General features: G+C 34.4%; 1 protein-coding gene across 2 annotated transcripts in view; it reads left to right on the forward strand.

Annotated features, from left to right (window-relative positions):
- Positions 1-10,808, forward strand: part of LOC136036944 (uncharacterized) — a 45,598-nt gene extending 34,790 nt beyond the window's left edge. For both annotated transcript variants that reach the window (XM_065719334.1, XM_065719333.1), the window contains exons 7-9: positions 1,475-1,608; positions 7,612-7,888; positions 10,012-10,808. In XM_065719334.1, coding sequence (XP_065575406.1) covers positions 1,475-1,608; positions 7,612-7,888; positions 10,012-10,151 — 551 coding nt within the window. In that variant the 3' untranslated portion in view covers positions 10,152-10,808. The remainder of the gene's footprint in view (positions 1-1,474; positions 1,609-7,611; positions 7,889-10,011) is intronic.
- The last annotated feature ends 2,977 nt before the right edge of the window (positions 10,809-13,785 follow it).

Consider the following 13,785-nt stretch of genomic DNA (forward strand, 5'->3'; position numbering starts at 1 on the left):
TTATCAAAATTAGATAATTTTGTCAGTTTGAATTTATTGATACAGAAAGTGAGAAAATAAACATGGAAAATTATTATTAAATTACATCCACCATGGATTGTAGAAAAACGTACAGAAATAATATGAAAAAAACGTTTTCTTAAAGAGTTAAAGAGGCTGCGTCCCAAAGTCGAACCTTAAAACGTAGAGGAATTAGGAGAGGCAGTTGGGGGGCTGCCGCCCCCCAAACCCCCCGCTTTTAAAGACTCTTTTGTACAGGTTTTTTGTTGTAGGGGGCTACCGCCCCCCTAGCCCCCCGCTCTTGGCTTCGGGAAGGCCATCTTTTATTTAACAAAACAAAAAACCTGTAGGAAGTGTTTCCTCAAAACTAGAATTACTCCCTCTAGAATTACACGATTCTATAAAACTAGAATTACTCCCTCTGGAATTACATAATTCTATAAAACTAGAATTACTAGATAACACAGATTTCTGTCTGAATCAAGTGTTTGTAGTATTTCTGCGACTCTAAAAAAGTCACTATCAAAATGACTAAAAATGACAACCCAAAACAAAACCGCTTGGGAAGAATAAAATATCACTAGAAATGGTGATAAATCACTAGAGTTGGCAGCCATGCCTGAGCCCTAAAATTCTTAATGCCATATGGCCTTTGGTACATTAAACAGTATTGGAGGTAGAGCAACTATCAATATTTTCTAGGAAAACTGTAGTTTAGTACATGTGACTTTTTTGTTTTAATTTTGAGAAAACAGTATTTCGACAATGTATCAACGGAGATTTGTCCTCTTTTTTTGCCTGTATATACTATTGACTTCTATTTTCCTAGCATGACAGTTCCAGCAATAAATGATCCCACGGGTGACCTATTTACACGTAAATATATACTTATTATCCACATCAGCTTTTTCATTTTCCTGAACACAACAATTACCACTTCCTATCGCCCCTATATTTAAATTTATTATCCTTTGGCATCGAAACTAGCAAGCCCCTGTCCCGACATTAGACACAAGAGATGAAAATAAGAAAAAAAATCCTCCAGGGCATTGCTGGTACATAGGGTGTCAAAAAACCCATTTTAACAGCTGGGTCTGTTTTAAAGGGATATGTAGCAAACTTGCCGCCGAACCTTGCTGGTAGTATGCTGTTAAGTGTTGTAGGCCAACTAGCCTCCCTTTCACACCCATTTTTCCCAAAGAAAATTTTAATCCAGTAAAGCCAAATAGAAGCACTTCAAAACTAAGAAAACTGTCTCCCTAAACCTGTACCTTAAATATATCCTGCTCCCCGTATTGCCAAGCAGAGCATGGGGAATAGATACCACGGGATATCTAAAATTGAATAGCCAGCTTTTGTTTTATCAGTGTTTTATCATAGCCTCTTATTAATAAGAATTTCTAAACTTTCGCTTCTTGTTTACTATTTTCAAAGTTCAAAAATTTATTTCTTACTGTTTATTTGTTGTTTTTAGCCCCTGATGGGTGCCTTCAGTATTATACAGCAGCGAGTGGCAGATTAACGTCTTTCAATTTCGATATTGTCACCCCAGACAATTCACGGCATCTTGCTAACCAGGACTATGGGATCTGTATTAGAATGGCACAGGTTTGTAGAGGAATCTAAAGATAAAAATATACTAATAGAGCTGAACCTTTTCAAAAATGAAGCTCTGAAACTGAACTAATTCATGGTGGCCACTCTCTAAGTTTTTTCCAAGGTCTTGGGATTTTGGTCTTTAACTTAGGTATGGAAAAGTATTATTATATTAATTACCCAAAATACAATGAGAATCATTACTATTTTTATAGCATCTTGGTATTTTCTACCTGCCTTTTGGAATTTTCGACAAGTGAATTCTTTAATTTATTAATTCTCAACCGTAGTTTAGTTTCATTTTGAAATGCACCGTGTTAAGTGCTTTGTTAAGCATAGTAGAAAAACCAGATAACTATGTTTGTGGGAACGAATTTGTCCCTCAGAGTCCCCAGGGGAGGGGCTGAAAGCTACAAACTTTGACCAGTGTTTACATATAGTAATGGTTATTGGGAAGTATATAGACATTTTCAGGTGGATTTTTTTTGTCAGGGGGGGTAGAGGGGAGGGGATTATATTGGAGCGCCTTTCCATGGAGGAATTTTTCATGGGAGGAAGAGAATTTCATGGGGCAGGATTTTCTAGCATTATTTAAAACAAACACCAATGAAAAAATAAATATGAAAAGTTTTTCAACTGAAAGGGGTCATTCTTAAGGAATTGGGACAAAATTTAAGCTTTAGTGTAAAGAGCGAGGTATTAACAAGGGGCAAACTCCCTCATATAAGTAATAAAAATATGCGAATATAGAAGTTCTTTGCTTAAGTTAATTCGTAGGTTACGTATATTTTTTACTTATAAAAACGTTCGTAAAAAATTAAAATTTCTAGTTGGCTTTTTAAGTAACCAAAAGATTGGAGGGCAACTATTCCTCCGCTCCCACTCTTTTTTTCTCAAAATCGTCCAATCGAAACTAAGAGAAAGCCATTTCGCAAAAAAATAATATGTAAATTTTGTTTTAATGACTCATTTGCGGAGAGCCAAAATCAAAACATACATTAAATCAAAAACGTTCAGAAATTAAATAAAAAAGAAGTTTTTTTAACTACAAGTAAGGAGCAACATTAAAACGTAAAACGAACATAAATCATTCCGTATATGAAAGGGGTTATTCCCTCCTCAACGCCCCGCTCTTTACGCTAAAGTTTGACTCTTTCTCACAACTCTACATTTAAAAACAATAAAAAACTTTAGCGTAAAGAGCGGGGCGTTGAGGAGAGGATAACCCCTTTCATATACGAAATAATTTCTGTTGATTGATAATTTGTTTTAAGTTTTAATACCGCTCCTTACTGGCAGTTATAAAAACTCTTTTTTTTATTTAATTACTATGAAAACGGACAGACTTCCGTTAATATTCCATTGGCGTAGAGAACGTATCGTTGATTTTTCTCCAAATTGCATCCGTGTTTAAATTATTTTGGTAGTCGCCAGAGATGTCTCATTTTCTAATTTACTATGGTGTAGTATTGCTTGATTGATATGTAGACTCATTCTTCGTTGTTTTGTTTTTATGTTGTATTTTTATTGTGAGTTTTTGTTATTTTCTTTTTTCCTTCATTTACTCCTCTATCAGAATTTGTGTTTTAAAGAGGTCAAAAATAAATTATTGTTATTATTAGTGTAATACGTTTGTGAAGGAGGCTATATAGGTTCTGATCCAGGCTCCGGTAGGGACCTGGATTATAGGTTCCGGCAGGTTCTAATCCCTTATAATTAGATGGAACCCTAGGCAATGACTCATCATAAATTTGTTGTACTAGACCCTACTCAACACCATTTGACTCAAATTAAAGAAATGGCTCCAGAAAAAAAATTTACAGGGAAGAGGGAGCAGGAAACAAACAAAAATCTCCAAGGCTTGATTATGGAGACTCCTAAAAACCTGACCTTGGAATCCCCAAAAACCTGGTAATGGACAAATAACATAGGTTTACCTTTCTCGGTTAAGGTGGCACATCTTTAAATGTTGTAAAATTTTGTATTTTGTGTATTTTCGTACATCTAGGAGTATAAAGTTGATGCTTTCTTACACTCTACTTTATCGTCTCTTGCATAAAAATGCGATGATAAAATGCGTCTCTTGCATAAAAATGCGGTTGCATAAAAACATACTTCGAAAAGGTATACATTTGCCCTTATTTGTGTTAAATTGATTTATTCAGATGACTAAATCTGAGAGATTTTATGACAAATTAACAATCTTACAAATTCTTTCAACAAAACTAAAACATGCCTTTTCAGTTTGATTCCTTACTCCATAAATGGTAAAAAAGGTTGACCAGCAGATCAGTAGCAAAACGGAAAACCTTAAATCAACGCGATGTTTAAGGGGCTTCAAAAATTCAAATATGGGCTCTTAGGTAGGGCCAGATTTAAAAATTTAACGCTCCTAAGCCCAAATGTTTTTGCCGTTCCGCTTTTGAGCAGTGTTTCCACTTCTACCGATTTATCGGTAGATCTACCGATTTTCGGACTTTTCTACCGAATAAATTTCAAGCCTACCGAAATACCGATTTTCTACCGATTTTTGGCGATTTTTTGCAATTTTTTTCTTTTTAATTGGACATAATAGGTGTGACTGCGAACAGCACCATTCAGCGAAATCCTGGAGCCACAACTTAGACCTGGTTCCTTCATTCCATTATGTGGCTTTTGCTCTTCAAATAAAACATCATGAATGGGAAACAGAAGAACCAACACTGTCTTTCCTCAGAAATGGTGGGGTTTATCGAATTTTTTTTTTCTTTTTCAACCATCTCAAATCAAATGAAAAGGGAGTAGTTAATTAAGTAACTAATTATATTAATTATTTATTAATTATTAAAGTGTTTATAGTAAGATACATGGCTTAGACTCGCTATATCAGAGCTTGTAGAGCGTGACCTTAAGGTAGACCATAATGAAGTGATGAAGGTATACCTCAAAGTAAGAGAATTTTACAAGGGAGCAGTTCCGTAGATCAAAACCAGGCTCGTATTTGATAATGATTTGAATGAGATGTCATTGAATGAGATGATTTGAATGAAGGCTCTGTCTTATAGAGCCTTCAAATGCTCTTCTAGTTAAGTATTTCCCTCCTACATGTCTTAGAGCTGCCATTGACTCGTAATGGTGTGAACAAAGCTCTGTTGATGTTCTGAAGGATCTTCTGGGAACTTCTTGGGAGGGTGTAAAGAGGGAGGCTTCAGATAGATTGTGAGTGCCAGTATCAGTCGCCAGTAGAATATTGGAGATCCATTTTGTCCATGGTTACCCCCAGTGGTCGACCAAGGTTCGCAAATCTAAGGCACGTTATTTACTTTTTCTTTTCATTGCCTTTCTCGAATGATATTACAGAACATCTTTTCAGTACTTTAAAAGAACTGAAGACTGATAAACAAAATAGATTGTCGACGCTGACCTTATCTGTCATCTTGCGTCCCAAATGCGGGAAGAAGAGGATGATTATGCATTCCTCATTGCTGATAGCTGATCATGAATTAGAGAAACAGCTAAAGGAAGCACGAGCTTCTGCGACAGTTGAAGAGTGTATATGAGTGATAAAATTTAGTCTATAATAGAAAAAGTTACTGTTTTGTATTGCATTAGATATTTGAAACTTCCACTGTTCCTGAATTGTGGTTTGAAGACCAAAGTGTGCTTTATTGATTTATTGTGATGAAAAGTACCTAATTAAGTAGATTAGAATTCCATCAACGTATGTATTGATACGATCCTAGGCTAAGGCTTCAAAATGCTAGTGATGTATGTCTACGGTGGAAGATCAAAAGTTTCTGTTTTGAGTTGCATTGGATATTTGAAACTGCCGCTGTTTATAAAGACCAATAAATTAAGCAAAAGCAATAAAGACCAAAGTATGCTTTATTGATTTATTGTGATGAAAAGTACTGAATTCAGTAGATTAGAATTAAATCAACGGGTTTGATTCCTTCGTTTGCAGATGCGTATCAGTTGCTTTAATCATTTTAACCAAATATTTGATTCGTTGTTTGAAGTCGAATTTTAAGTGCTTTACTATGATGAGCAGTACCTGATTAAGTAGAATAGGATTCCAGCAATAATAATTGAGTATATTGAAAGTGCATTTCTTGAGCCCTGTTCTCACGCGCGTCTAGCTGAGCATGTGTGTTTACGCGCGTGTCAGGCAATACATTCGTGTCTAAACATATCTTGTTCCAACGAAGGCATAAAAAGCAAATGCCAATTTAATTAATACATGAAAACAGTTCTTTCCTTATGTGAGCATTCGGATTCACAGATGCTGCAGATTTGCAGCATCTACTGCAAATGCCGCGTTTGCAATATGTTAGAATCGCCGATAGCTCAAGAGTATACCATATTGGTATACTAGCGATTTATAAGAACCACTGCAAATTCTGCATTTGCAACGACTGCAATATTTCGTAACCGTCGTTATTACCACGAGATCAAACAACACCTCGAGATCAATTACTCTTTTGCAGTTTTAAAGAAAACATTGCTTTAAATCGTCGTATGATCAATCGAAAGTCGATAGACAGTTGTAGAATGGTCTAATTCTAAATTGATCTGGGACTTCAGCAGAAAATTGAGCATTTTTGCGAACCTAACATGCACTTAGAGGGTTTGGGCATGTCTAGAAATTCCCTACCGATTTTTCTACCGATAGCGTGATGCCATCTACCGATTTTCTACCGAATTTTAGGTACGCCACACCGAATTCCAAAGCCTGCGAAGTGGAAACACTGCTTTTGAGAGTTTTTCGTGGAAATCCACGAAAATTCGGGGATAACCGAAACACTGAAGAGAACGTAACTGATGAGCCAAAAGTAATGAAGAAGAGAGGTGATACTGAACCCTCAGCTGCCATTCTTGAGAGACACCTGACAGCTAATAAGCGGCCACAGAACTCCTGTGTTGTTTTAAAATCACTTTTCTAAGAATAGAAAGGGCGGCAGCGATGTGCTCCAGACAATTTGACAATAAGTTACATCATTCCAGTTTTTGTTTAAAAAAATAACTGATTATTAATTTGTTGTGTCCCCTGGGATTGGGGACCCCAAAACCCGGGACTAGTGGGCCTATTGGTAATTCCTTGTCTGGTCCTAGGAGCTATCCGATTCCTGGTATGACCTTATCACCCATAATGGATATATGTTTGGCTGTTTCTGGGGCATTTTTGAAATCACGTAAAACTTACTATACGATATTAATTTTTGTTTTTGCGCTCAATAAAAGAACCAGATTTAGAATGGCTGTTTTCTGTGTAAATATTTGTCATCTTATTCACTTTTCTCCTTTTCTGCACTTTCATTTAAATGTGTTAATCACATTTAAGTGTAGTACTATAATTGTTGGCTACAACAGTAAACATTTATTAAGTTCTGATGAATTATGGGCATAAAATAAATTGATTGTCTTGTATATTTGTTTTTAGAATACATATTTCTATTGTATATATATATATATATATATATATATATATATATATATATATATATATATATATATATATATATATATATATATATATATATATATATATATATATATATATAATATATATATATATATATATATATATATATAATATATATATATATATATATATATATATATATATATATATGTATATATATATATATATATATATATATATATATATATATATATATATATATATATATATATATATATATATATATATATATATATATATATATATATATATATATATATATATATATATATATATATATATATATATAATATATATATATATATATATATATATATATATATATATATATATATATATATATATATATATATATATATATATATATATATATATATCTTATTTCCATATTCTATTTACTGCTAAGCGTCTCCCAGTGGGAGATTTCAAGAAAATAATCTGTATTCCTTTTTCTTTTTTTTAATAGGCCTATTTGTCGATAAGTATAAGCTTGTTCTTTAAAAAATGCAAAGTGTATTTCCGAAAATATCTATTTAAAGTTTTCAAAATTTCAGGGTTATTGTGGAATATGCTATACCGTATGTGATTCAGTTGATAATGCATTTTCTGTGTCACTTGGCTATAACCCAAATTCAGGGTCATATACAACAAGTACTAATGGCGCATTACCAAGCGTTTGTACTACAGATTACGTAACGATACTAGGTGCTTTTATACCCCAAACTGGTACACAAGGAAACCAAGCAGCCCAATATGCTGATCGTATATGTGGAACTGCTTTCAGTACAGCAAATACTAATGGTGCTGCTAATGCACCAGCCACTGTTTGTTGTGAGTATACATAAGCTCTGTTACATTTTGGTAAACTGATATATTTCTTGCACAGCATATAAGGTCAGCTTAATTTCCCCAGCTGCCCAATCAAGACAATATCCTCGAATGGGGTGCTTATTGGTCGTAAGAAAAGATGAAAAGATATATATTTCATTGGAGAGAATGAAGATCAAAAATCAGAATGCTCTGGGGTTCAGTGTAGCCAAATGTCTTGTCTGAAATTGTGCTGCCAAATAAGTAAGAATGTGCCAAAAGTTCTGCTTTCTAATCAAAATTTGTTGAATGAACAATTCACTCCTCCCCCAAAAATGTGCCAATTTGAACGATTCAATGCGCATCCGCCATAAAAAACATCCAAATAGTGCAAATGCGCTATGTCTGGCAACTCTGGTGGGGTTAAGGAAAAAAGGCAACTATAATTGAGTAAAATGGAGTAAAATAGAAAAAACCAGAAAGACCTGCTCAGTATATAAGCAATCATATTCATACCCAAGTATACGCACAATTACCAAACGATTTTAAAACTTCTTTTCACAAAATAGCTAATTTTCTCCGCAGTAATTTGAATAACTTATTCAAATATTTATTTTTTATTTCAATAACACTTTATTTGAAAAACAAATTTATCAGTGTTTATTTATAGTGTTTATTTTATAGTGTTTATTTATTATAGTGTTTATTTATCAGTGTTTATATCAGTAGATAAGATAAAATATATATTTCAAAAAAATCACTATCACAAGCCCTCAGAGGGCCGAATTCGGACTTCGGAGTCGACTAATAAAACAAACAAAGCAAAAAACACTAATAATAATGAATAATCAAATTGTGAGTAAAAAAAAAAATATATAAGTCAGAAAAAAGGGAAGGGGACAAAAAAAGTCTAATAATACAGAAAAGAACAAGAAATAAACATACATATCTACAAATTAAAAGGGACACTAAAAAAAGTCCAAAAACTCACAAAAAAAGAACGAAGCATAAAAAACACGAAAAACACATATGAATTAAAAGGGAAACTAAACCAAAACAGCGGGGGGCAAGCAAATTAGTGTAACGACCTAAAGCACCTCACATGAAAAAATGGGGGAGGAGCTAGTTGGCTATTTATTTATTTTTTCTGTGATGAAGGGGACAAAGGTTTTTTCATATCTGAAGTAACGCAGCGAATGGGGGACAAAAATGGGATAGGCTCAGAAACAGCTTGAGGCTGTCATAATCTGGATGGTGAGTGACGTTTGGGGAAAATACTTATTTTATGTATTTATTTTATGGGTTTTGTGAAGTCGCCCTCTAAACAATTCAGTCATTCAATATATACAGGCTTTTCTTTACAATTGCTTCTCTAAAAGGATTGATTCAGATAAATTTAAGACAGTTGTTGATTACTCTGCAACTAAAATAAAAGAAAAAAGACTTTTTCTCATTTAATCTCCTGTGGAACTGAGTACGTCACTCAGTCCTGGTACGTCACTCGTGGTCACTCGTCACTTAATATCCTGGTACGTCACAACCACAAAATAGTGCTACTTGTGCCCTGTATTTAGCAGGTGATATAAATTTACCATATAATGAATAAACAAAGGGGAATTCTACCCTTGACTTAATCTACTGGGAGAAAAACATTACTCTTTTTTGAGCAAAGAGGAGTAATTGTGACTATCTTGGAGAACAATCCCTATCTCATCATCTTTTGCCTTCATCTTTCGTTATTATTATTTAATCTTTTTCAATATCTTTTTTTCTCTTATATTAGTTTAAAATCCAAACAATATATCTTTGGGATTAACTGGCATATTTTTCAACTCTTTTGGTTCCAAGCGTTTATTTGTCTTTTATGCTATACGTTCAATTTTTTGCTTATAATGTTTAGCTTTATCTATTCCAAGTTTCCAACCTCTTTTTCATTTGCTTCTTTGTCATTGTTTTCTCGTCCTCAATCTTATTTCTTTCTCTTTCATTATTTTCAAACTCGGACGATAAATTTTAGATTTATCTTACAATGTTTTTTTTTCTCTCCGGTTTTTATTATTCCATTGTCTTTTGTGTTTCCTTTACATTTCTTTTTTTTTATAACAGTTATTTTTGCCATATATTTGTATTTACTTTCTTCCTTTCAGCAAATTCAAAACCATTTGAACTGCGTTTTCGATCTGATTCTGGAGAAGTATCTTCAATTGGCACAATTCCACAAGAAACAGGAATTCATGGCTTTTGTCTTGACTATTCACAACAGGCATGTACCACTTCCTCTGGCTAAGAATGAAGTTAACTCGCATGGTTCTATGAAAATCGCCACTGGCTGGAGTAACCATAAATGAAGGGCCTGAATACTGTTCTCTCGAAAAACAGAAACTTCTGTTGAAATTAGGAATAGAGCTTATATTCCCAAATGAACAGATTTTGAGCAGCTGTGCAGTCACAGATTTTTTAGTTCTTTGGTTTAACATGTGGTAAACGTAATTGAAGGGTCTATTGGTACAAGCCGAAATATTCCTAAATTCTGACGATCGTTAAATTTTTACCGTTAGTTACAAATAAATTATGTTATATGACTCGTCATGTGACTAGGGTTGCCGCCGTTAGTGATTTATCACCAAATCTTGTGATTTTCTTCGGTTGGTGTTTTATTTGTGATATTTGGTAATTTTGTGTCCAAAACTGGTGATTTGATGTTAAAATCGGTGATTTTACTGTGTTTGCGCTACAACTTCTGAAAGCACTAAGACAAGTTCTGATGACAATACTACTAAAGTAGAATCGGCTGACAATGGTTGGCAGATTGTTACTTATCAAAATGCCACCTATATAGATTAATAGAGGAATCCAAGAAAAGATCGTCGCGAGATTTACAACACGACGTTCGATTTTAAGCTTACTGTCGGCGCATGAAATATATCATATTATTTCAATTCTATATTCTAATCCTAACGCCTAAGTAGGTGGGGTTATGTATACATATTCTATTCATCAACTACTACAATAAGCAGAGATGGGTGATACTCTAGATGAGGTCCAATTCTAGCTGAGGAGCTTTTCACTATCTTTGGAAACAGTTACATTAGGAGAAGGAAGCTTTCAGGAAGGAACTCAGACCCTAAACAATAAACTGGGAAGGTGTTTTCTAGGTCCAATTTCGACTCCTTTCCTATTTCTAAGCTTAGGAAATTGAATCAAAGGTATAGAAGAGATACATTTCCTAGCTTTGGAAGTTTTTCCTTAATTTTTGTAGGAGTCTCCGTTGACTTAAACTCCTTCTTCCTTGTGTAAAATTTTCCTTCAATGCCAGCAAACCTTACTGCATGAGGCTTAAATGATGAGGGCAATAGTGATGGTGTCTGATGAATTGCGGCACTCTACCACCTAATGGACGTAAATACAACTATTCTAATTGCTCTATTAGATAGATGTGGACGTATTGGGTATGCTAAAGTTTTCAACGCTAATTTGTCTTTGGGAGATTTCTTCTAAAGGAAGATGGTGATTTTTTGCCTTCAGTGGTAACCCTTCATGTGACATCTTATATCCCCTAGTGATGAGACAGCATAGTTTTGGTACTTATTAAGTCAATGGTAGAAATTTACTTTTGGTTTTAGTTGCCACTGAATAAGCATATTAAAGAATAATACATAAAGACATAAAGTCGACAGAATTTCAAGTAAAATAAAATTGAAATAACAAAGTATAATTACCTGTAACAATAAAATAAAAATACTAAAATAATAAGTGAAATTATTGGCAGTGCTGCATTTCTAATGGAATGAGACTTTAATCTACTAGAATATGAAAATGAAAGTCTAGTCGCCTATTCGACGGATCGTGAGCAATTGTGCTTCAAAATTAACCCTGTTCTTTCCTAGCATTTTTAATTGATTTTTATTTTCCTAAAAGTGTAAGTGAAGTTCTTATTCATCTAGAGAAGAACTGTTCCTGAGTTCTGACAAATGTTGAATTTTTATGAGTTTGTAACTAAAAATTAATTATATTGTATAACCAAGCAATGAACTATCCCACAGTCTTTTAGTCTTTTAGATAGTGCAGCTTTTAAACTGCATGCAGCAAACTACTTACGAATTCATGTATCGTTGAATAAATAATACTGAATGAGAATCAAGAGCATCGTTTTGGGATGACTAGTTTAGGCCAGCTTTACCTGTCACAGGGACTATCTGTCTTGGCTTTACTCTTATTAGCCATGGCTCTCAAGTCTTTTGCAACTTTCTCTGAGAAGGTTAAGCCAGTTTTACCTCTTACAGAGACTATCTGTGTTCGCTTTATTATAATTAGCCATAGCTCTCAAGTCTTTAATCTCTTCCAACAAGTTTATAAGTCAAAATTCCATGACCTGGAGTGGATTTTATTGTTCATTTTTCCTTCGGCCACCTCGTATGAAACCATGGTTGTAAAAACCTGTGATATGGTTTATTTGATTATAAATTGAAAATACCAGTTCTCTTTTAAAAGGTCAAAAATGATTAGAGGTCAACACACCCCTGGCACACTTTATTTATTACCCCATGTCCCCTCCCATGAACCGTTAAGACATCCAATAAAAATATTGAGACAGTCCTTTGGTCAAAATAGTAGAAGCGTCCACTAAATAAGCCATTTTGGATGGCTTGACCCATACAAGCTATAGGACAAAGGGCTATAATGTATGCAAATTGCCAATTATTGACGGAAAAATAGGGGATCACACAGTCGTAGATTGACTTAAAATTATACTTAAAATCGTAAAATTGACTTAATATCGAGATTGATTTAAAACTATATCCTTGGGCTAAAGGAACTCAAATACCAAGGGAGAAAATTTAGCCCCCTCCCCCAAACAGGCATAGGAAAGGGCAAAAAAGGTTTTTTTGGATAGCTGACATGGAGGGTATTGCTGTAGAAGATTGGGAGGAGGCTCATTTAATTAGAAATCTAAAGTGTCTAGCGCACTTTTAGGGCAGATATATTGGAGGGAAGCTCGGCTCCCTGTCTATGCCGTCCCATCATATACTCCTCATGAAACTGAATAAAAAAAAGAAAAGGTAATCATTATGTTCATAAGAATCTAAGGTAGTGATTTGGTTCTGAAACGGTGAAGGCTTGATATGTATACCTCCAGGCTCGACATTAGTTCATGTGCCCTGGGCCCTGGGGGTATCTGGGACGTCAAAATGACATATCTGAAATATAGCAGGAGTGGCTAAAGGGATGAAGTTGAAAGTAGACCTGTTGAGGAATGGAAGGGGGTGGGCTAAGAGGGCTTCAAATTTTGTGTTGTGGAGTAGGAAGGGTTGACACAATTTTTGCCTCTCTTCTGGAAAAATGATTCAGTGCTAAAAATTCTGAAGGGACTTTTAATTGGTTCACGCTTAAGCAACAAAGTAAATGAGAAGAAACTATATGTTGCCAGGTTATCAAAGTAACATAGATTCAACATTTGAAGAAGGGTTCCAATACATCAAGTTGAAACTTTTAGGAGGTCTAAGCAATAGGGAGTAAGTGAATGTTGAACAATGACTTGTGGAGGCTCCCAATACCTTAAGAAAAGCTTTGGGAATACTGTTGGAATTTTAGGATAGTGCAGAAGAGGAAAGGAAGTGACTAGCTGATTTCAAAATCTGTATTGGGGGGTTTGTGGCTAAAACTGCTATGTCTCTGATACGACAAATCTTTTTCTTACTAAGTCGATATGGAAATAATTATCTGTTCACACCTAAGTAGCAAGCAAGGTTTTAGTGGCTGGAATACAACACCAGAGCATGGTTTGTCAAAGTAACGCCATGATGAGTTCCGAAACTTGGCCTGAACTTTAGGTGGCTTTACTACGAGAAAGCAAATGAAAGTTCAGGTACCTAGATCTTGGGCATGTGTACCTACTATGCAAGATAATGCTATAGGTCTCG

The sequence above is a fragment of the Artemia franciscana genome, chromosome 16 (assembly GCF_032884065.1).
Source record: "Artemia franciscana chromosome 16, ASM3288406v1, whole genome shotgun sequence".
NCBI classification, from domain to species: Eukaryota; Metazoa; Arthropoda; class Branchiopoda; order Anostraca; family Artemiidae; genus Artemia; species Artemia franciscana.